Consider the following 23,822-nt stretch of genomic DNA (forward strand, 5'->3'; position numbering starts at 1 on the left):
TCACTTTTGATTACATACCTGCTTCTCTCTGTGTGGGTAAGCCACCTCTCTCTTCTCCTTTACAAGTTTCTCCATTGCTCTGACCACACCAGTTTCTTATATTAACATTAGTTCTAAGTTCAGGTCTTTCAAAACCACTACACACATGCTTCAACTCAGTCTGTTCAGAAACCCTACAAGCAACAACATCAGAAAAAAAGGGAGGGTTATCTTACATGTGTTACATCTGTCAATTAGTTAACTATGTGAACAATCTGTTTGCATGCTACTGAAACAGAACAGTCCTGACACGGGTTCTCACATACAGTTTAGAGCAGCCTTTTGCAATTGGGTGCCACCCAGATGTTTTTGGTGACAACTTCAATCAGCCTCAGTCAGTTGTAGCCAATGGTTAGGGATGATAAACACTGTAGTCCGAAACACCTGAGGAGCACCAGGTTAGGGAAGGCTGGCCTAGAGCAGGCATCCCCAACCTTCGGCCCTCCAGATGTTTTGGACTACAATTCCCATCTTCCCCGACCACTGGTCCTGTTAGCTAGGGATCATGGGAGTTGTAGGCCAAAACATCTGGAGGGCTGCAGTTTGGGGATGCCTTGCCTAGAGGCTTGTTCAATGGCTCTAATGCCATTCTTGATTCTTTGGCAGAAGGGTAGGGTGAAAATTAAGAATAGCAAGGAAAAAGTAAAAATTAACAAAAGTAAAAATTAACCAAAAAATTGTTTTGTCAACAAAAAATAACAAGAAAAACAACAAGAAAAAGTAAGTGGTGGAAATACTGCTTGCATTCCTAAATTAAAAAATCTGAACATAAAGAAGCAGTCATACATACCGTACAGATAAATTAGCATGCTTCTTCTTATTCTTTCTGTTTGTCCTATTTCTGTTCCAGCTTGTATTTGGTACATGCCCTTCTCTTTTCTCTGGAGACCCATTTTTTCGGTGAGTATCTTCCTGCTGAAAGGTAAAAAAAAGAGGACTTATTAAGACATAATACTTAAGATCATGAGTTTGTATCAATGGCTTCAAAATCTGGCAGACTACAATTTCACAGCATTTTAATCAGAAAATAATTATCATGCAAAATTATCATTAATATTAATGTTAAAAACTATAGTTTTGTGAAATGTGTTGGCATGCAATTTTCTTCTCCTCCGCGTTTCTTGATTCTTTCCTCCGCTAAATACCACAGCCATAAAGGGCTGAAACAATGGCCTATACAACTTTGCCTCAATTAAAACCAGAACCACCTGTCAGATTTATGACTAGCTCAGTTTTAAACTTACCCTCCATAAATTCTTCCTTTCTTCACTTTTTTTTTTTACCTCATCTGTTCTGCTTACGTGAATTGCTATTTTATTAAGGGACAAACTTGCCTGAAAAGTTATTTCAAGCTTAGATTACACAGCTACAACTATTCCAAAGTAATTGGAACAGGGAATGCAAATTTCCACCGTAAGATTGTTTCTTCAAGAACACATACGTACTACAAATCTATACTGTTCAAATCAATGGGTATAAAGGGCCTCTCATGGGCTATCCTGCAGCAAAAGTTAGCATGTATTCAGCCTCTAGATTTCTAAGACAGGTCTTGGAATTCTCTATTTATAGTACGATATAAATGAAGGCAGGCGAAGTTTACACCACTATTTTTGAGGCTGAAGAAATGCCAGATTATATCCAATTATGTTGTCCCATTAGCTGCCTATACAATGACACTTTGTCTCCCTTTCCTTTCTCCATGCCCCCCACAATCTCTTCTGGGCTGAACATGGTGGGAGGTGTTTAGAAAGCAACGCTCCCATTACACAGGTGGAAGTCCTTGAACTAATGTGACATCTTTGTGGGACACAACCCAATATGTAGCCTATGCCAGGCATAGGCAAACTTCCAGATGTTTTGGGACTACAACTCCCATCATCCCTAGCTAACAAGACCAGCGGTCAGGGATTATGGGAATTGTAGTCCCAAAACATCTGGAGGGCAGAGTTTGCCTATGCTATGTAAAAATGGCATAGCTATTCTTTCATCACATTTTTACTCGCAAAGTGATCACCAAGATCATTGAATGAGCTAGAAACCCATGAGACAACAAGCTTGCATCAAGCTTGCATAGAAACGTCCTTCAATTTCTACATACGGAAATGCTTGGGTATACTTCCCATTATAAACATATTCTAATTTCATTATCAGTTCATTACAGTCAACAACCAGAAATAGAAACATACAAATTTTCTTGTATTTTGCATTTTGGCATACTGTAACAGCATAGCAACAGCAAATCAGATATATACAAAGCCAAAGAATAACCTCAGTTAAATGCCTGGAAATAATCCTTCAAGCTTCACATAATTAATTGGCTCCTTATTCTCACTGCCTGCGATAGAAATTTGGCCACTATCAATGACAGTCATGGGATCTTATGTCCCAGAAATCCCAATTTTTATTTTCAGGTGTTTTTCTGCAATTGCATTTAAAACCCCAATTCCAAAATGTTTAAAGCAGCATGTAACAGTTCAAACCTCAGCAGAAGAAACTTCCCGTTTTCCACAGCACTGCGATTCATCTTTAGTCCCTTTATTTATTGCCTTCTCTGCTGAGGGCTTTGTGTTCACCTGCTTTTTCAAAGAGTCACAGCTTTCTGTTTCATTCCTGAGAGACACTTGCTGGCTATTCCCTTCAAAAAATAAATAAAAATGATACAGTATTTACCTCACCTTGTCAGAATATTTCAAGCGAAATTCACCTGCGTCAGGAAAGGGCTTATTCACACAGTAACAACTGCACAAGGAACAGTACATTAGCCCCCAACCCAGTGTGCTATTTCCCTCCTTGCTTTCAGCCCTCCATGACTTGAGAGGACAAAGTTATGAATGGGCAGAGATCTTCTACTCATGGAGTCTCTCTGCAGATGTGCTGGAGGGAATGGACCTTGGCATTCTCCTTCACAAAGTGGCAAATGTTAGTGGTTTGTATTTTCTTCACCATTTCTCCCCAACAGGCAAAAACCACGACGTACTTCAGTTTGCAACTCTATTTGCAACACTGGGTCTTAATTAGACTTTAAATAAAACTAAAGCATTTAAACTTCTACAAACATATAAACTGTCTACAGTACATGTGCTTAAAATTAATGAAGTCTGTAAGTTTGATAAGAAATTACTGTATTCTTCCAGACATATTTTTTTCCTTTCGATGTCATTTCAAAAATGCCCTCCTCTAGTTCAGTAGTAGGCTATCTATCAGAAACTTGCCCGTGTGTTTCAAGTGTAGATAGTCTGTCTTTCCCTGATACCTGTTGTATGAACTGCCCCTCACATCTCTCACGTCAGACTACTCAAAGCTATCTATTTCTGTATTTTTTTAAAAAAAAAATGTTACCATTGTTTTTCCTAGAAACTTCTTGAAATTCCGGTTGTTGCTGAGGTGAATGTCTTGGGAAGCGACTTTCGGACAGCTTCTTTGATGACTTCAAAGGACACAGCTCAGGTTCTTTGAGCTCAGCTACATTTTCTGAAGTCTTAAGGTTCGTTTCCTTAGGAAACATACTTGTTCGAAGACCCTCCTTCAAATTGCACTCTGAAGAAGTATTTTTTATAGGCGCTGCATTTTTCAATGCACTCTCTTCTTTATCTAGAAAGTTCCCTGGGTGCGTCAAGTTCTTTTGCATGTTTACATTTATGCTATTGGCATATTTCAGGCTCAGCCAAGTCTCACTAACAGTGCAAATGTCCTCCTTTGCTGCTGGAGTCTGATTTTCAACCACAGGGTTCTGTTTGTCATCAGTTGTTAGAATAGTGGTGCTAGTTGCTGTGCTTGATTTTGGTTTACCATAGTATACAGAGCACTTGTGCTTCTTCTGAGAATGGCTGTATGTTCCTGGACTCCTTTTGGCAGCATTCTGACTCCGGCTAGTTGCTGTGCCCACAGAAAGGGAGCCTTTTCCTTTCCCTTTATCAGAAGAACCATAAGTATCCGTAAAGGTTTTGCAACTGCTCCTAGATCAGAAATAAAGTGATTACATTTATTTATGACACAAAGATCATATTGTTCATAAATAATTTTATCAAGACCAGGGGAAGACTGGAAAATAAGGCATAATAAGGCAACACTATTTTTTCCTGGAAGCCATCTTGACACCATTGTTATCCTGTTTTGCGAAAAGTGTATTTCATTATTTTAGCCATTGCTTCAGATTAGTATCAAGAAGCACAACTGCCCCATGTTTCCTGCCCCTCACCATCTCCATCATATGGAGTTACATATTTCTCCCTTCCCACACTGAGGACACAACTTCTGTGATGTGTAATGAGCCGGTTTTTATCAGCATCTGAACAGCAACATCCATTGTCTTGAAGTAGCCACCTTTTTTGAGGAACTAGCATTTCCAATCGCCACCTATCTATTCTCAGAATCAAACAGCAACACCATCATTTAAAGAGATTTTCACATCAAGGCACCTAATAGAAAGTTAATATTTATTACTTGTATGTTTCAGAGCTGATGATGTCCACAGAACTGTTGTTTGGCAGTGCAGAAGGACTGGGATTCTGCCTCTGTCTTGATTTCAAGAATTCTGATAGGATGTACTGCGCTTGCTGGAAAGCTATCAGAATCACACCTAGAAGAGACAAACTGCAAGACAGACAGACAGGGAAAGATAAATGTTTTCAGCAAAACATGTGTGTAGAAATAAAGCAAGATTTACATTCAGGAAGTTGGAACTAACCTCAAATTGAATGGGTTATTGTGTTCTGTGTTGAAGCTGTTACAGTCAGCATTCATAAAGATGGGATCAAATGAGACTGACTGGAAATATTTCCCTCTACATGGAACCTGGTAGTCTTCAGATAGTTTACTGAGAATGTTATATCTCCAGCTAAAGGGAGGGATTCCTTCTTCCCAATAGCATTGTATTGCCTGGAGCATCCCTTCTTCAGGTTTAATACTTCTTAATCCCAACCTGTCTGGAATTGGCCACTGCAGCTCCTATCTTCCATTTAATAGCCTGTCCTGTCTAGGACATTCTGCCTGCTACCTCATACTTCCTGGGTATGTTTTCAAGGCATATAAAAGGTATCTAATTTGTTGCCTCTAGATGCTGTAGCACTCCAACTCCCATCAGCCCCACCCACAACAAACAGCAAGGAATGTTGGGAGTTGTAGTCCAGTAACCTCTTGGACAGACCTAGGTGCTCCATCCCTGTATTAGAGGGGCTTGCATTTAGGGGGGAAATGTGCTTCCTGCTCAAGGAAAAACCAGATCTAGTAAGACAGTGAGGAGGTGGACAAGTTGCCTTTTCTTGATATCATCTTGCTGCTGTTTTAATATCTAAGGTTTAGCTGTCTGAGACTGAAAATTTGCAGGCTTTATGCCACGAAGCCTTCTATAAAGATGTGTTAATAAATGCTTTACCTGACAAAGAGCACTGTAAGCCTCCAGAAGGACTCTTCCCAGCTGGGTCCTGGTACCACATCTGCACAGAGTGGTAAAAGATGGTGAGGAAGAGTCACATTGAGAGTGAAGTGGAACTCCACACCACCAGAAGTCACCAGAGTCAGCTCACGGATAACCCATGAAGAAGTAAAATCTGGAGTAAACCTGCACACCAAAAAATTAAAGTGTCAGTGACATTTTGACAGGCTCTTTAGCTTTTATTGTTGCAGTCCTCTCTTTTGAGAATCAGGTCCCATGAAAGTCCTGTATTTTCGTCCAACATCAAACCCCCTGTTTCCTCCTACCGCTCTCTGTGATTCACTTGTACCCTCTTTGATCACACTGAAGAGAATCTTTTAACACAGCACCTAATACACATGGCTGAAGCCTACACATACCCATTACCTACAATAACGTTTATTCCTCTCTGTCTGAAAAGAATTCAAGTAGAAGTCCTAGACGTTATTGGAACTCCTTGAGCAAGAGGTGCCTTCAACAGGATACATAACTGCACTGCATGTTCCTCTGTATGCTTTCAATCAACCACCATCACTCTTCCTCTCAGCAAGATTTATGGCCCATAGCACTTGGCTTCAGTCAGGGTGGGGAACATTTTAGGCCACCCACCTGCCAACCACCTGATGGGGAAATGACATTACGCCTGTCAAAAGTTGACCCATGTGGGTGCAGGGGAAGATCGTCTTTGAGCAATATTGAATTCACCACACATCATTCAATTCTGCTTTCAAAATGGTTCAGGCACATCAGCAAGAGCAGGAACTTGCTGGTATACCGAAACCAAGCAGGATCGAACTCCCCATGTATCAGTGGATGCACAGCAAGTTCAGTCCTGCTTTCTGCAGTCACATCTCTATCTGCCCCTCAACTGATGTCACATAGGACATCAGATGTGGGGCAGGTGGTGTGGTTTAGGGGAAATGGCCTCACAGGCCAAATGCAAAGGCTTAGTGGGTCAAGTTTGGTCCACAGTTCAGAGGTTGCCCACACTAGCTCTGTATTCTTTCCACACCCTTCTGTCCATGCACTGGCTTCCGGTGGAGTACAGGGTCAGATTTAGGGTGCTGGTTTTGACATTTAAAGCCCTTCATGGCCTAGGACCATTGCACTTTGGGGACCGCCTCTCCCGGTATGCCCCACGGAGGACCTTAAGGTCCATAAACAGTGACACCCTAGAGGTCCCGGGCCCGAAGAAAGTCAGATTAGCCTCAACTAGAACCAGGGTCTTTTCAACACTGGCTCCGACCTGGTGGAACACTCTGTCTCATGAGACCAGGGCCCTGCGGGACCTGATTTCTTTCCGCAGGGCCTGTAAGACAGAGCTGTTCCGCCTGGCCTTTGGCCTGGAACCAACATGATCCCCCCCCCACTTTCCCTTTTTTCCTTCCGTATGAGGCTGCATTTTAATGTTGTATTTAATCTTGTTTTTAAGTTGTATCAATTGTTTTATTTTTGGTGTTAGCCGCCCTGAGCCTGGTCTTGGCTGGGGAGGGCGGGGTATAAATTATCATCATCATCATGCTAGGCTCCCTGTGACTTGTATCGCAAACATCCCAGAGGTGTAACATTTCTGTAGAGAAATCCTGTTCAGCGAAGCAACTCATAATTAAATCTTGAGTAAAAGATGTTATAACGGTATGTGATGGAAGTACCGGTATTTCCATCTCGTATAAGGGCTTAGAATCACCACCTTTATGGCACTGTATGGAGACCAAGTTAGAAATCCTGAATACTGCTAGATAATTGATTCCAAATGAATAAGATGAAGAGTGAAGTAATGTATCAGTTGTCTAGTACCCAATCACATACCTTACCTAAAAGTCAGCCAGCTAGTTTGACTTTGTCTGTAAATACACTGGGGCAGACCGTCATCTAATGGAGGAAGGCCCAATTCACATGCTGTCCCCGAAGAACTCCCAGCCTCTGTTCTGGGAGGCTCAGGAGACTACAGGGGGGAAAGGCAGATTGGCAAAACCACCCCACCAGTACCAGCGAGAGCATCCCATTAGCAAGACTTCAAGTAAAGGCTGGATCCACAAAATTTAAGGTACAAATGGATCTTCCGCCCTTTGGGTTAATTAAGAAGAATTAATTATGATTCATGTTGAATAATGTTCATTATAATGGAGATAGATTTATTGATATTAAATTGATGAAAGATGTTCCCACTGCAGCCTTTAATTGTGCTGCTCTGCCCTGCCCCATAACATGTTCCACAGTTGGATAAGTTATTTTTCCTTCAGCTCTGAAATTGCCCTCTCAAAGTTACAATGTTGTGGGGCATGACCCTAACTGGAAAACAAAATGCTCAACGCACACAACAGGCTGTAAGCTCTGCAACCCTTAAGGCAAAATTAGTACTTTAAAGAATGACGCTACAGAGTGCTTCCAAACAGTCATAGAAACAAAGATATTTGGATTTTTTTTTAAAAAAAAATATTAACTTTGTATGACACCTTGAGCTCCTTTGATGAAAGGTAGGATATAAGTGTAATAAAGAAATATGTAATAATAATAATAACAACAACAACAAAATGAAAACAGAAACATTTCAGGGAACTAGTGTGGTTCCTTTTAAACTCAATTCTAAAATAAGCCAGTTTGTCAATGTAAAGCGGCAAATGCTTACACAATGCTAATCTCCCGCGAAGAGTTCTGTGCCAGAAAAAAATCTTGGCAATTGAGTACTTCAAATCCATAACCCTGGCAGCTGTACCCATTAATCTTCATAGACGTTATAGTGATAGGAAGATGACCAACGTTTTCAACCTTAAAGTTCTTTGTGATGGATAAAATTTGCTTGCCATCTTTCAGTTCTAAATAAAACAAAATGCAAGTTACTTCAAGGTAATCATTAAAAGCCATCTTGGGGGCACTGCTAAGTGGCCGAAACTGTACTTTCCTACAACTATGTTACAATACATTCAAGTCTTCATCCTTATTATGAAAGGGAGAGGGGAGTTGGAATGGTGACATGTAATACTTCACATGCAGCTCTTCCTAAATCAGGGCACACCATCTATATGAGGTTTGCACATGTATATGACCTTCAGTATGCACAGCAGCAACCATGGTTATGCATGTGAAAACAGATGTTTCTGTTATTCACACATAGCTGTGCCCGTGGGACTGGCCACTTTATCCTCCAAACCATGCACATCTGTTTGTTTAGACTAATCTCACTTAGTCCTTTCCTTCTCAGATTGTCACTCACGTCTCCTGCAGTCCATAAGGGTTGATTCTGGCACCTTAAATCGAAGGGATCCTCCTGCCCCTGGCAACCTTCCCCCTACTTTCAACAACTCTCTGGCTCCAATGCCTTCGACATAAACCACATCCAGAACAGTCAAATTGTTCCTGCAATAAAGCAAGGGTGCCTTTATAAATCAAACAATTATTATAATTTTTTTTTAAAAAAAAAGGGAAAAAAGGGGGGAAAGAAAAGCAGTCTTCTCCACTCACTGATGGAAATGTGAAACAAACCTTTCTAAAACAGTGCCTCATTCACCCCACAGAATCTCGAGAAGAGACCTACCTGACCAGTATAAGGGAGTTTACCCTTTTGTAATCAATAGGGGTGAAGACAACACCAACTCTTTTAGTTTCTAAAGGCTGCAATTTTAAATAAAGCAGCTCTGAACTAGATCCAATGTAATCGTGGTCTTCCTGTAGTTCGTCCTGCAAAACAACATGAGCGAACCATTACTACAACCATCCATGCTCCTGAGGGAAATCAGGAAGATGAGAAGCAGAGAGGAAAAGACTACAGTTCCACTTGCCCTGCATACTTACGCCTGTCCTGCCTGACTGTCCCATTCCACTAATGAGACGACAGAGTATTTTATTTGCCCCAGTCACACCTCATCTTAATATTGGGGAAAGGGAAGGATGAGCATACCAGGACACTGCCATTAACGAAGGGGAGGAAATGTTTACAGCAATGTGTGTGAGGGGTGGGGATATGGAAAATACAGGTTTCACCCGCCCGTGTCTACTGAGGTTCTCAGTGCTGTGGGTAGGAATAATAAAACCTCATTTAACAGAGTTCCCGAACCCTTTCTGGAATTACAAGCACTCTTCTTATCTGGTAATAATAATAATAATATAATAATAATAATAATATAATAATAATAATAATAATAATAATAATAATAATAATAATAATTTATTATTTATACCCTGCCCATCTGTCTGGGTTTCCCCAGCCACTCTGGGCGGCTTCCAACCGAATATTAAAAACAGTACAGTACAATGGTGTTTCCATTGAGGACTGCAAAGTGTAAGTTTTAAATGTTAGATGTGTTTTGAAGATTTTTTAAAAATTCAGCAATATATTAAATAAACGTTATAACTCCAAATGTTTCAAAAAAAAATTTCCATTTAATAGCTAAACCAATGGTTCCCAACCCTCCCCCTCCAATCACTTGAAAATTCCGATAGCCTTGATGGACTACTTAATACTTTTTTCTGCCTGTTACAGCAATTGGAATCCACTGCATGTTTTTAAATCGTATTTTGTTGCATCTCTTATGCCTTGTATGTTTTGTATTGCAACTTGCATTCCCTAGTATTCAAACTGTAATATACAATATAAGAAACAATAGAAGCAATAAAAATACAATGACAATCAATATGGCTATTCAATGCATAGATGCTGCAGGCTACCTGTATGACGCTCGCAGACCACTTTTGGTCCACGGACCACAGTTTGGGAATTCCTGACCTAAGCAATCCAAAAATTAAATGCACGTTACAGGTTATAAAAAAAATGGCCAACTCCTTTCATGCTCAAACATGTTTCTGCATAAACTCTCAGCTGCGTGGTGGCTGTTTCTTTGAAATGTAATGCAAAGAGCACCTTAGGTTCCATTTCTGAGAGTGAAAAACATATATGAGAGCAAGATGAGACACTGCTTACCCTGTGAGCATAATCTTCTGTCAATCTAAATTCAGTGGTTGTAAAGTTAATAGACTGTACGTTTGCACCAAACCTATATAAACCAAGAAAAGAAAATACATGTATAAACCTTTTCAAAAAATTATAGAAAGTAAAGAACCATGAAAAGCCATTTTCAGATAGTTCTCCGTTATGAATGGAGAAAAAGTAAGACAAATCCTCATGGCCCTTCTATTAATTTGGGATATCTCAGTTGGTAGAGCATGTGAGTCTTAATCTCGGGGTCAGTCCCATGTTGGGCAAAAGATTATTGCATTGAAGGGGGCTGGATGAGATGGTCCCTTCAAACGCTGCAAGTCTATGGTTCTAACCATTAATCTCCACATGGTAGTGGCTGGTACAGTGGAACCTCAGTTCCCGAACGCCTCCGTTGCTGTACATTTCGGTTCTTGAATGCCGAACCCAGAAGTAAATGCTTCCGTTTTCAAATGTTTTTCAGAACCTGAACGTGCGACGCAGCTTCTGCTGAGTGCAAGCAGCTCTTGCAACCAAAGGGAAGCCGCGCCTCTGTTTTCGAATGTTTTGGAAGCCAAATGGGCTTCTGGAGTGGATTTCGTTCGAGAAACAAGGTACCACTTTATTGTGAAATAAGCCTAAATACAAGTGGGATCTTCCATGGCATTAGAAACTCCGTGCCAATACTATGAAGGTCCTTCGCATGCACAGAACATGACTGGGAGATGCAAGCTGATTCCCCACCCACCCAAATACGTGGAGGGAAAGGAACTATTTTCAGATTATACTATTTCTTAAATTACCACAAGAAACTATTTCTCATTACCATTTGCTGAGTAGAGGCAATGGAGCGCGAGGATCAGGATAAAAAGAAAGAGGCAGGAGTTGCAACATAACTGGGAAAGATGAAGGGTTTCTTAGCGTAAAATATTTCACCTAATTGGGGGGAAAAAACAATATTAATATTTCATTTTTTAGAATTCAAGCCTCTTCCCTACTCCCAAATTCTGCTATTTTTGGTACAAAACTTTTGTTAAAATCTGGAGTGTTTTCTGAAATATTTACAAATGTACAGAAATAGTGACACATCTTATTTATGTTGATAAAAATTACGAAATCAGAGCTATAAACAATTAGGTCTGTCCTTTTATTTTTGTTTTCAAAATGAGAAAGAATGAAGTAGATTTAAGGTTTTAAAAAATTCTTTTAAAAGTATTGAATGCATGACAATATAGACTATGGTGTAGTTTGAATGTGATGCCAAGCCAAAGCATGGCCTAACAAGAATGAACAAACACACAAGTTCCCAGAGAGAAGATCACAGCTACTTTTCCCCTCTTCTGCTGTTGCTACCACCATGCCTGAGAGGGTAAAGCATGGAAGCATGAGGCTTGGACAGGCTTGTTCCCTTCATAAGACATCACACTTTATCTGAACATAGTCTGGACATATCCACAGCTATCAGGTTTTAACAGACACATAAAGTTTAAAAGAACCTGGTGATTACTGGTTTTAGCCTGCTTTTTCAGTTAATACCTAAGACCCCAACAGGCCTGATAATGACATTAAGTACAGTCGTACCTCGGAAGTCGAACAGAATCCGTTCCGGAAGTCTGTTCAACTTCCAATATGTTCGGAAACCAAGGCATGGCTTCGGATTGGCTGTAGGAAGCTCCTGCAGCAAACTGGAAGCCGTGTAAGCCGTGTAAGACATTCAGGCTCCAAAGCATGTTCGCAAACCAGAACACTCACTTCTGGGTTTGCGGCATTCGGGAGCCAAAACGTTTGAGTTGCAAGGCATTCATCAACCAAGGTACGACTGTATAAGACAATGAGTATAAATATTTACAACTTTCTGTTTTCAAAACCAAAAATGGAAATAGAACAAGTGAGGAATTATGGCAAAAAGTTTAACAAATCTAAAAATGGCCTCACCATGCTATTCATTGGTGCAGCTGCACTGAAGTTCAATGTGAGACCAAGCTCTGTAACCAAGTGGGGTAAAGGTAATTCAAAGGATTCTTCTTTATGATCCTTCTGATGAGACACTTGAACAAGTTCCCCAATATTTCTCCTGTTGAGTTAATAAGAACATAAATAAGAGAGGTTTCAAGACACCCTGTTTCAATTTACTAGCTATGTCAACATTAGTGATAAATCGATCCATCCTCCTCCCTCCCAATTTTAGTTTTGGACAGATATCCTTTGTTTAGTTTAATCTCTTCATTCAGTTGCTTATAACTGTTTTGCAGTGCTGTGAAATGTTTTTTACGCTTATTTCTTGGTGCGAGGCTTGTAGTTTGCATTGTTTTACGTTTGGAAAATGTAATAAAAAAGTATCAAAAAAAGTTTGGCTTGCCATGTTATGACAGATCATCTCTTTCAGAGACAGAAATCTGCAAGAGCCCTCTAATTATGGCCTTGTGTTTGCAATATTTTAACATCTTCAGTTTCATCCTTTTAGTTTTAAATCTCCTACTAGAGATTCTACAACACAATACCAAACCTTAAAAAAAAGTGCGAGAGAACTGTAAATGTTTTACGGCCACTTATTGAAAATTTGACAATGAATTCTGCACACTTCCAAGGGCTGATGCAAATGCAATGCTTCAGATTCTTTCGCTGCAGTTAAAGAAGTAGAATCACACAGATTTGTTCCCTTCGTCAATGCAAAACCCTTGTTGGTTTTAACTATGGTTCAAGCATATGCTTGCCCCATTTTTAACCATGGTGAATGCTAACCAGGGTCCATTATTGCTCAGGAGCTACTTGGTTTATAAACATCTGGTCAAAACCAATGCTGATGGTAAATGCCAAAGTTTCAGCAGCTCAGGTGGGCTGGCCACTGACACCAGTCTTGTGTCCCTCTTTTATACTTTTCAGAAGAAGAAGAAGAAGAAGAAGAAGAAGAAGAAGAAGAAGAAGAAGAAGAAGAAGAAGAAGAGTTGTTTGGACTTGATATCCCGCCTTTTACTTCCCTTACGAAGTCTCAAAGCAGCCAACAATCTCATTTCCCTTCCTCCCCCACAACAAACTACTACACCACACTGGCTCCCAGTACTGGTTGTTATAGGAGACAGCAGTAGCAGACTTCTTTGATGTGGCACCTTCCAGCCAAATCATTTCCTTTTACCACTTGGAGCATTGTAGGGAATGGAGTACTGTGGCTGGAAGTCACTGAATGAGAGCCATTTTCTGCTGCTGCCACTAGTTACAGTAGTGAAGATAAAAATTTCAGAAAATGAGAAGCAGTGAAAGGAAGCAGTTGAAAGGTTGTGACCCCTGACTTCAGTGGTGGAAGCAAAGCATTTTTAAGAGCTGAAAGGGGGGCAGTCTGGAAAGAGGAGAAAAGGCCCACAAAGGAGGGGACACATTGCCAGGCACTGTAAGGAGTCTCTCAATGTTGCAGCTATTCCTAGTGCCTGAAATGTGGTTAAAGCTAGCAGGAGGTAGTATGGGGATTTAGGAGGACAGGGGGTACTGGAAGGAGGCAGAAGATGCATGTAACATTATTGTCCAGAGCCTGTTCCCTGAACCATACTTAAGGAATCAGGAGTGCTATGTCTGCACTCTCTGTAATGCAGGATGTGAATATTTAGTATTAGCCCCTATATCATGGATTTTAACACGCAAGCATACCAAGATTTTACCGCTCCAATGCTGAAATTAAGAACATTCTGTGTATACACACCTGCAGATTTCATTGTGCTTAATTTTTTGCCATTTTTCATAGAGCTGATATGCAAGGTCAGAATCCACATTCCATGTAGAACTGTCCAGAGATAGGCTCCTTTCCCAAAGCAGATTTGCTAAAATAATAACATTCAGTTTCACTGATACATAATATTTGTTTATTGCTTTTGTTCCAAAACTTGATTTCAAGAAGTCATAAAGAGAAGACATTTAGAAATAGTATGACCAATGCATAACAGCTCTTAAACATCCACACCCCCCATATTTATGCACAAAACCACAAACAAAAAATATGCCCCAATATTATGCTCTCCCTCTTGCACCATTTTCTGCCCCACCTTCCCTTTTAGGCTCTTGGAAAACCAGCACCCCTGCCATGCTCACAAATCTGCACTGCCTCTTTCCCCAGAAAAAAAGCGGACTATCTAAAGCAGATTGACTTCACTTTGAGATGTCCAACACAACATGACCAGAAGGCTGCTAAAATCTACCAAGAAGAAGTTAGACATTAAAGAAATAGTGTTTACTTAAAAGCAAACAAACATCTTATTCACACTGTTGTTAGTCCTTATACTTTATCAATTAGTTTCATAGTTGGACACATGCTTCTTTTCTGTTTTTACCTGTGTCTGACATTCGCAAGGAACAGTATATATCACGATGCGCTATGGCTTCAAAATGAAGATCTCCCTTCTGAAAAAAATTGATTAAAGCACTAAATAAATTAACAAATATTGCAGGGGGTCGGACTAGAGGACCCTTGGGGTCCCTTCCAACTCTTCAATTCTATTATTGTATTTAAGCCAGCATGTAAAGAACAACTCTATGGTTTTCAATATTTCCCCACTTCCACTGTTTTCAAAAAATACAAACAATTAAAGGGGGGGATTCAAACCACTTTGCACATTAGATGGAAGTGATGAAAAGTGCTTGCAATCTCCACTAGCTTTCAGTATCATGTGCACTTTCAATTTCCACCACTTAAAATAATATGCAAAATGCTCCATAATATCCTGGTTTGACTTCTGCACCCTATTCAATACAATACAAAATGAATTCAGAGGAATATTTGATGCTCCAGTGACTCAGTGTAAATTAAGACTTCATTCAACCATTTTCCTAACTTGAAATATGGATAAACCTCTCGAAAAAATCTAATACTCTGAAAAGATAGTATCACTTCAAAAATTAATTATTACTCTATGAACTGTAAAATATGAAAGTCAGAATATACTACTGTAAACATATGCAATTCAATATACTACCTGGGACAAAGCAGAATAAATTTGCAGCGGTATCTCAAATATCACTCCAATATTTGTGACCACAAAAATATTGGACAATAAACTTGTTACTGATTCTTTGATGTGGAGTTTCAAGGAAAACACATTCCAACATCCTGGAGGTAGAGTCAAAGGATCTGTGAAGTTCAGAACCTAATGGCAAAAAACATCAGATCAAACCAAGTGCATATAAAGTACATCTACATGCAAATCTTGTTCCGTTTGTTATCTTTTGCTTCTAATAATACAACATACTAAATCAGGCATCCCCAAGCTTCGGCCCTCCAGATGTTTTGGACTACAATTCCCATCATCCCTGACCACTGGTCCTGTTAGCTAGGGATCATGGGAGTTGTAGGCCAAAACATCTGGAGGGCCACAGTTTGGGGATGCCTGTACTAAATGCTAATGCAGCTAGATGACTGTCACAATAAAAATAAGGCAATAAGGTGGTTCAGTTCTCCACTGTTATCCCATCCGTTTTCTGCTGCCTCGCAACACGAATATCCTCTCTTCCATGCAAAGCTCTCCTTATACCCCACCCACCCACCTGAGCTGTGGTCACAGGAATGCTGCCCACATGCAATGACATGCACAGGGGAGAGCCTAAACGAATTTATCTAATTATTCATGTATAAGCAGGGCTGCTTGAATTCCTTAACAGTTATGCTGTGCATGTATGGAATTTGGTAATAGGTGAAAAAATCGGCACCCTGACAGCCTCAAGCCTGCCATGAGGCAAGATTCGAAAAATGTCCAGGCAATGCCTGGCAACATTTCAGAATACAGAAATGGGAAGATAATGTATTATCTTCATCTGGTAGGCGTGGGACATTTGTGCCCTGAATAAGCTCTTCCCAAATTCCACAGTTAGCAGACTAAAATAAATACAAAATAAGCTGTTTAATATAACTGTTCACAATTTATCAACCAGCAACACAATTTAAACTTTTCTTGGTTCTTCTGACATGATTCTTTTTTTTAGGGCTGGGTAAAGGTAAAGGTAAAGGGACCCTTGGCCATTTGGTCCAGTCGTGACCGACTCTGGGGTTGCGCGCTCATCTCGCGTTATTGGCCGAGGGAGCCGGCGTACAGCTTCCAGGTCATGTGGCCAGCATGACAAAGCCGCTTCTAGCAAACCAGAGCAGCACATGGAAACGCTGTTTACCTTCCCGCTGTAGCGGTACCTGTTTATCTACTTGCACTTTGACGTGCTTTCAAACTGCTAGGTTGGCAGGAGCTAGCTAGGACTGAGCAGCAGGAGCTCACCCTGTCGCAGGGATTCGAACCGCTGACCTTCTGATCGGCAAGCCCTAGGCTCTGCGGTTTAACCCACAGCGCCACCTGCGTCCCAGGGCTGGGTACACATGCCCAATATATAAATGGAGATTTTAATGAATGGGATGCTGATATATATTGCTAATTGGTACTTAAGGAAAAGTATCAAGTGAGGCTTACAAGAAAAACTCACCTTTAAAATATCCTTTGTTTCTCTTGAAACATAGACATCATTTAGCACAATGCTAAAATCAAAATTGTTGGTAAACCATATTAACCAAGATGCAGAAATACTGCGATGTGGTTCTATATAAAATACCGTTGCAAATGGATCGATTCCAACATACCTGTAGACAGAAAACAGTTCACTGCTAAATGTTATTTACTTAAAAAAAATCACATCCTGCCTTATGGTCTAACCAGAATCTTTAAAGCTTATCTTTTTATTATTGCTGTTTATCAAATAATATTGTCTTATTTGATTATAATATTTCTGTATTGTTGCGTGTGCATGTACATACGTTTTTCAGAATTATAAACCACCTGGTGAGAGTAGCATGCCCTGGAAGTTGCATTAGGAATTATTCCAATGGACGAAATCAAAGTAAATATAAGGGTAAGATCACAAATTAGATGGGGCTGCTTCACATTTGCATACATCATTTGCATCACAGGTGAATATGTGAACTGACTTCACTGAAAGCCTATTTGAAGGCAAGGAAGAAACTTCTATCCATGCTATTTGATTTGAACTATGTCTTCCACATGAGCCAGAACATTGCATGATGTTGTACACTGTGTCCTCCCTCAATGGGGGTACGTGTTGCGGTGAGACCTGGAGACCGACCACCTGTGTTGTGGGTGGGTAAGATTGGACAGCCACAACACCCAATTGGTAAGTCCCTTGATGTTGGGTTCAATCTGGAAAATGGGCCGCGGTCCAATCGGATCGAGGGACCTATCTATGCCCATGCACATGACCCAGAGCTTCCTTTTTTGGCTTGTGCATTCAGAACACCTGCCCACCTCTCCCTACTTTTAGGGCATTTTGCGATTGACCTTGCTATCCCGTCGTGTGTTGTCTGTCGTTGGGACAGGGGCACGGCAGGAATTTTCCCCACTTGGCTGATTGGCTGGTGCCATTTGGGTTTCGCCTGCTGTGTAGCAAATCGTCACAACTTGTAAGGTTGCGGATAGGCACAGGTTCAGGTGACAGGGATGGGAGAATGGTCTCGCCATCCCTATGTGAAGGGTATTCCATTAAAGGAATCCAGGGACTCAACTGGTTTGGTCAAGAGGGGGTTGTGTCCGTGTCTGAGTCCAGGGGAGCATCTGGGGGGTGAACATAGTCTGTACCCCGCTTTTCGCCTACCCAGGTGTTCACCCTTGACTGACCTATGCTGGTACCCTGGGTCAGCGCTGCCTGCAAGGGTGCAAGGAGCTAGTTGAACCAGAGCCTATTCAACCACTCACTTTCTGTAATCAATAAAGTTGTGGCCTAAATTATGCCAAAAACCAAACTAAAATTTGAGTCAAATGTGTCTTTATTTAAGGGGGAGGTCTCTGGGTCTGAACACGCAAATATGAAGTGTGACTATGCACACTTCATAAGTAGAACATCTGAGAACATAGCATGTGGTACACACCCGAGGTTCTTGTGTTTCTTTCCCTAGATCCACTACACTGGAAGTGTACCTCATACATATGCTGGCTTGGTCATGTACACAGAATGGAAGATGGCAGGATCCCCAAAGATGGGCTGGCTGACCAACTCTGTGTCATGAGACAAAGGTTCTGGAGAGCAGAAGAAGTAAGGCAAGGCCTACAAGTCCTATATAATCATTCAAGCCTGACTCGCGACTCATCTTGAGTGCCCTATAAAAGTAGCCAGCCTCTCTATGGGCCTCAGTCAGTCAGTGCCTGTGTGTCTCAGCAAGTGTGTGTATCTGTATTGTTTAAGGCAGACAGAGTGGCTCCAGGACTCCAGTTAATCAGTAACTAAGACAATGCCCCTGTGAAGAGTTAGATAGCTGCTATGAGCACTCTGTGTATGCTCTTTGACTACGCTGTTTATGAACAACTTTATTTTCTCAAGTAAGTTTTATTCTGTTTATAAAGACGACTCTGCGAGATTAATTTACTGCTGCGCGACACTCTGTGTTACAAATATGTCTGCAAATGTGACATGGAAGGCTGGCAACATTAATCCTGCCATGTGGAAATCCCTTGCAGACAACCGCAGTGTCTGGAGACTGAAAGACAGGTCATGTACCCACAGCAGTGACTGCTGATACAGACAGAGAGAAGAAATGCCATGATGTATTACTAACAGTGAAACCAGACACCTTTACCTGCCCCAGCTGCTATAAAACAGGGATCCTCCTTATTAGTCTCTACAACCACTTCTCCAACAGTTTGGCTTTACCCCCAAAGGTGTATTCTTCCATTGTCCCTCGAGACAGACGACAGTTCATAGCAATATCTATATGCCCCGGATATATAATGTGGAAGTGGGATTTGTAGTGCTCCATGACATTTAAAGAAGCCCTGCAAGTCATTTGCGCTCTGCCCCATGAACTAGCCCAGAGCTAGAACACCATCTGTCTTCACACTATATTACTATATATAGAGCATGAACTTCCAAAAAAACCCAAAACTGTTCTCAACTTCTTTGCTTTGGTGTATGTTTAACTATTTAAAATGGCAGCATTAAACAAAAAAACTCACCCTTCCATTACAGGATGGGAATGGCATGCTTTTGGCAAAGCTGTACTGTCTAACAGATTTGTCCTCTCATTAGCAATGTGATTGCTTCCAGGGCCACACAACGTACCTGTGCCAAGAAAAGCAGACATCTTATTGTAGCACACACTTTTTAAATATATAGTCTGAGAATATTATTACAATGGTACCTCACAAGACGAATGCCCTGCAAGACGAATGCGTCTTGCGATCTGATGGTGATTCGCAAGACGAATTCGTTTTGCGAAAAATTTGCCTTGTGAATCGCGGTTTCCCATAGGAATGCATTGAAATTTAATTAATGTGTTCCTATGGGCAAAAAATGAAAATTCAATACACTCCTATGGAAAACCGTGATTCGCAAGACAATTTTTTCACAAAACAAATTGACTCGCGGAACAAATTAAATTAGTCTTGCGAGGCACCACTGTATTCTAAGGAGGCTGAATGCAGTGCACTTGATTCAGCCTTACCTATATTTTGACATTTTATTGGGTGTTCAAAGGGTTCCATTTTTCCTGCACAGTTACACCAGTATCTCACGATATACTACTGATTGGGATGGAATGTGATACAAATCAAACAAATGTGGGTTCAGGATGACTAAATCTCTCTGGTTATGTGAGATTTCTTGTCTGAGCTTTTGCAGGTTAACTCCAGAAGCATGTTCCACTGACTTCAACGGGGCTTACTCACATCATCCCTATTATGTGCATAGCTGCCAAGTCTCCCATTTTTCGCGGAATACCCCTGGATTTTAATCCATTTCCCACTGTTCTCCCGGATTTCCTACCTGCCAGAGGCTCCATTTCGGGTGCCGCTCTGCCCATGTCTAGGCAACAAAAACTGGGCAGAGCGGCACCAGAAATCACTTCTACGCATGTCTGGACATGCGTAGAAGCGACTTCCGGTGCCGCACCACTGCTGATCCCACATTTTTCAGGGGGAGACTTGGCAGCTATGATTATGTGCAATCAGGCTATACTATTGAATTCCTTCTTCTGCTTCTGCATCACAATGTGATCCCATAGCAGACTCCCATTTGTTTACTACAATTTTAAGAACTTCTTTCCCCAACTGATGAACACCAATGCATTGTTAGGTAATGTGGAGTGTCAGCAGGCTGCAGTTCTATACCAAGTGCTGGAGGAGCAGAATTACAGATTGAAATGCAAAGTTGCACAGAGTGACTCAGAAATAAAATGGAATTATTTTTTTAATGCTCAGATCAAATCTTGAGATCTGTGCACACTTCTAAAGCATTTGTCCTTGTTTATGAATAAAACAAAGGCATTTGTAAATTTCATAAACATATTACATAACATTGTGTTGTAGGTATGATGCACATAATAGATTTACAGCACAGCACTAAGTGCTATCAACTTTTGTGCGAGTTACCAGCAGGTAAGCAAGTAAATGTGTAAGCTTTAGTTGACAAGAATGCAAGTATTTCTGACAAGAATGCAATTATTTCATCTCCCCACATACCACTGCACAGAAAAATGTTTATTCCATGGCGTTAAGATGTCCTGAACTTTACATCTCTCTTTTTTGGGTGGCGGGGGGTGGGGGACAGATGTGCTAGAAGTGGTCATGAAAATGGACACTTAATATATAATCTTCAGGAAGTGTATCTGTTACAGGCCATATCCTCTTTAATACACTTTGTCATATGATATAATGGGGAAGAAATACATCAGACTATGTTGTATTGAACACAATGTACCTTTACAAACAACAGAAGCAACTCTTGTGAAATTTGTGGTCAGTGATGGCAGCAATATTGGCTCAAACTGCACAGAAAATTTTCCTTCCTGTGACAAGTGTTTTACATCCTACAAAGAAATCACATTACATTAGTATAATGCTATAACTGCCTTAGCTGTTGTGAAGTTCGTCTTCACGACAATTTAAACTGCAATTTGTCAGATCAAATCTCAAATCATCTACATTCACCCAAGGATAGTTTTTAAGCTAATTATGATACTCTTAACAATGGCAATCGTTATCAGACCTGGATCCCTTTTGTGAATCTGATAAAAGCTATAGACTCATTTCCCAGAAAAATGCACACAAACATATTCATACAAAATTTTACATGCAGTTTCAATTACAACATTGGGTGGGATGGGATAAATTGCACCCGGTTCAAGGAACCCCTGAAGCCATCCATAGACTCCCTAGGGGTCCCTGGGCCACAAGTTAAGAACCCCTGTACTAAATTATATTTTTTTTAAAAAAAGTTACCTGCACATAAAGAAGGTTGCTCCCTGAATGCAATACATACAAGACTACTGGGGAATCGTCTGTTCAAAAAAGAATAACAGTCAAAAGGTCAAACCATATTTTTGTCCATTGGTACAACTGCATACTATATCGATGAAACATACATGCAGACACATCTTGGACTTACCAGAGGTCTGTGTTTTGTCCATTGCTACATAAACTACAAAAAGGTTTTCCAGTAAGTACTGTCTAAGGTCCACAAATTCATGTTGCATATTTTCCATTTTGACCATTAAGCTTATTTCTAGCAGCATTAGGCCATCAGATGCAAAGCAGCAACTCTAACGTAAAATAGAAAGGGAAATCCAAAACATTAATCACATGAGAACTATCAGAATGTTTCGTTCAGAACTGCAAGACTTAACCTGCCATGGTCCCTTAAAAATAATAATCCTGGTGTCTAGCATGCCAAAAGAGGAGATGTAGTGGCACATCTCGGTAGTGGCACCCACCCTGTGGAACGCCCTCCCACCAGTTGTCAAAGATAAAAACAACTGCCAGACTTTTAGAGGACATCTGAAGGCAGCCCTGTTTAGGGAAGCTTTTAATGTTTAATAAATTATTGCATTTTAATACTTCTGTTGGAAGCCGCCCAGAGTGGCTGGGGAAACCCAGCCAGATGGGCGGGGTATAAATAATAAAATTATTATTGTTGTTGTTTTTGTTTTATTGGGAATCTGAAAAGAAAGTTATACTAATTTAGGAAATAATGTTCTGCTACAAATGCACAGCAATGGGACAGCATGATAAACATTTTGCCTCTTTAGGATCAATACTGTTCCTCTGCACATTCTGTACTGGAAATCCTCTAGTTATACAGAGTTAAGGAAACAAAAATGATGGGTGGGTATATATGTGCAAATAGACATATACATACAGTTATCATACATGACCATTATATATTTCTTCTAAAATTTAGTCTCTTCAAAAGAGAATTAAAATCTACAGTCATATATGGACAGTGGGCAAGGCAGAACTGCAGTTCTTAACCCACAAAAATATATTCCACTGAGTCCTTTAAGTTGGGTACCAACTTGAATAAAATATTGGGGGGGGGCAAGTAAGCCCCACCCCACATAACCAATCGCAAGATCCAGTGCATGCACACCATTTGAATGGCAGTGCCCATCAACTTGGGGGGTAGCCCTCTCAAATATGTTATTGGGGGCCCCCGAAAACCATTCAGCCCTTAAGAGTTGGCTCCTATGAATGGTAAAATGTGGAAACTGGTGACAAGAAACTTTGAGTTAATCTTTAGGCCACACTGATGACAAGTGAAGGAAAGTCTGTCTTATACTGGGCTTCTTTAAATATATGATAGATTGTATGTATATATCCATAAGCAAACAGGAAATCCCAGAATTCATTATCTAAAATAGGCAGGGTGATTTTCTAAGTTGTGTATGTTAAAGAGGCAGAATGTAAAGAGGAAGCAGTCGTGCTGGAAGAAATGATAAGAAACCATTGTTACAGATACACTGAATTAAAGTCACTGTGGGCAGACAGCCCCTAGGCCAATACGGTAGTTGGTAATTTTCTGTAGAGAAAATATTTGGGAATAAGCAACATCTATCTAAGGAAGACAACAATATTCAGGTTGGAACTGCATGGATTCACTGAGCCATTCAACATCTAGATTGGATCTACTTGATGGCATGCAGCCATAAAAATGGCACAGCTAAGACATAGTCCTCAGAATGATGTTATGCCTTTCTGCACGGTCAGCATCAGATTTGGCATGACATTCTTAATGGCCAAAGACAGGCTGGCATCATTCAAAAATTTAATGATGCTAGCCAGATTGCAGTCGGCAAGATCAGTGAGGCAAATTCCCAAAGAATTCAATGCACTACATAGAGTGTATCAATGCAACTTGCTCATTATGCCAGCAAACACAGGATGAAAGGGATCAGTGCTTTGAGGAGGCAATGCTCCAACTACAGAGTAATCTCAGCATACAGTATCACTTAAGTACCTACTTCCCAGTGCAGTGTCACATAGAATCACAGAACGGTAGAGTTGAAGGAGACCCCCGAAAGTCATTTACTCCAACCCCTTGCTCTGCAGGAATCTCAACCAAAGCATCCATACCCTGGGTTACCTGTTCCATGGAATAGACCTAAAGTTGTCACAGAAGCTAAAATATCCTGAATTAGCCTTAAGGATTCACCCTTGT

At 40.7% G+C, this 23,822-nt stretch overlaps 1 protein-coding gene across 11 annotated transcripts in view; it reads right to left on the reverse strand.

Annotated features, from left to right (window-relative positions):
• TMEM131L (transmembrane 131 like) overlaps positions 1-23,822 on the reverse strand; it is a 69,909-nt gene that overhangs the window by 6,080 nt on the left and 40,007 nt on the right. For 9 of the 11 annotated variants that reach the window (XM_088660237.1, XM_088660236.1, XM_035114147.3 and 6 more), the window contains 20 exons: positions 21,774-21,927; positions 21,608-21,666; positions 21,087-21,195; positions 19,346-19,451; positions 16,812-16,965; positions 15,323-15,493; positions 14,681-14,750; positions 14,056-14,173; positions 12,300-12,438; positions 11,191-11,300; positions 10,371-10,443; positions 8,988-9,130; positions 8,667-8,809; positions 8,082-8,268; positions 5,414-5,599; positions 4,483-4,632; positions 3,379-3,995; positions 2,520-2,674; positions 830-954; positions 19-173 (listed from right to left, as the gene is read on the reverse strand). In XM_088660237.1, coding sequence (XP_088516363.1) covers positions 19-173; positions 830-954; positions 2,520-2,674; positions 3,379-3,995; positions 4,483-4,632; positions 5,414-5,599; positions 8,082-8,268; positions 8,667-8,809; positions 8,988-9,130; positions 10,371-10,443; positions 11,191-11,300; positions 12,300-12,438; positions 14,056-14,173; positions 14,681-14,750; positions 15,323-15,493; positions 16,812-16,965; positions 19,346-19,451; positions 21,087-21,195; positions 21,608-21,666; positions 21,774-21,927 — 3,124 coding nt within the window. The remainder of the gene's footprint in view (positions 1-18; positions 174-829; positions 955-2,519; positions 2,675-3,378; positions 3,996-4,482; positions 4,633-5,413; positions 5,600-8,081; positions 8,269-8,666; positions 8,810-8,987; positions 9,131-10,370; positions 10,444-11,190; positions 11,301-12,299; positions 12,439-14,055; positions 14,174-14,680; positions 14,751-15,322; positions 15,494-16,811; positions 16,966-19,345; positions 19,452-21,086; positions 21,196-21,607; positions 21,667-21,773; positions 21,928-23,822) is intronic. The other 2 variants (XM_088660235.1, XM_088660233.1) reach the window with 1 other exon arrangement.

Source organism: Zootoca vivipara, chromosome Z1 (genome assembly GCF_965207765.1).
Source record: "Zootoca vivipara chromosome Z1, rZooViv2.hap1.1, whole genome shotgun sequence".
NCBI lineage: Eukaryota > Metazoa > Chordata > Lepidosauria > Squamata > Lacertidae > Zootoca > Zootoca vivipara.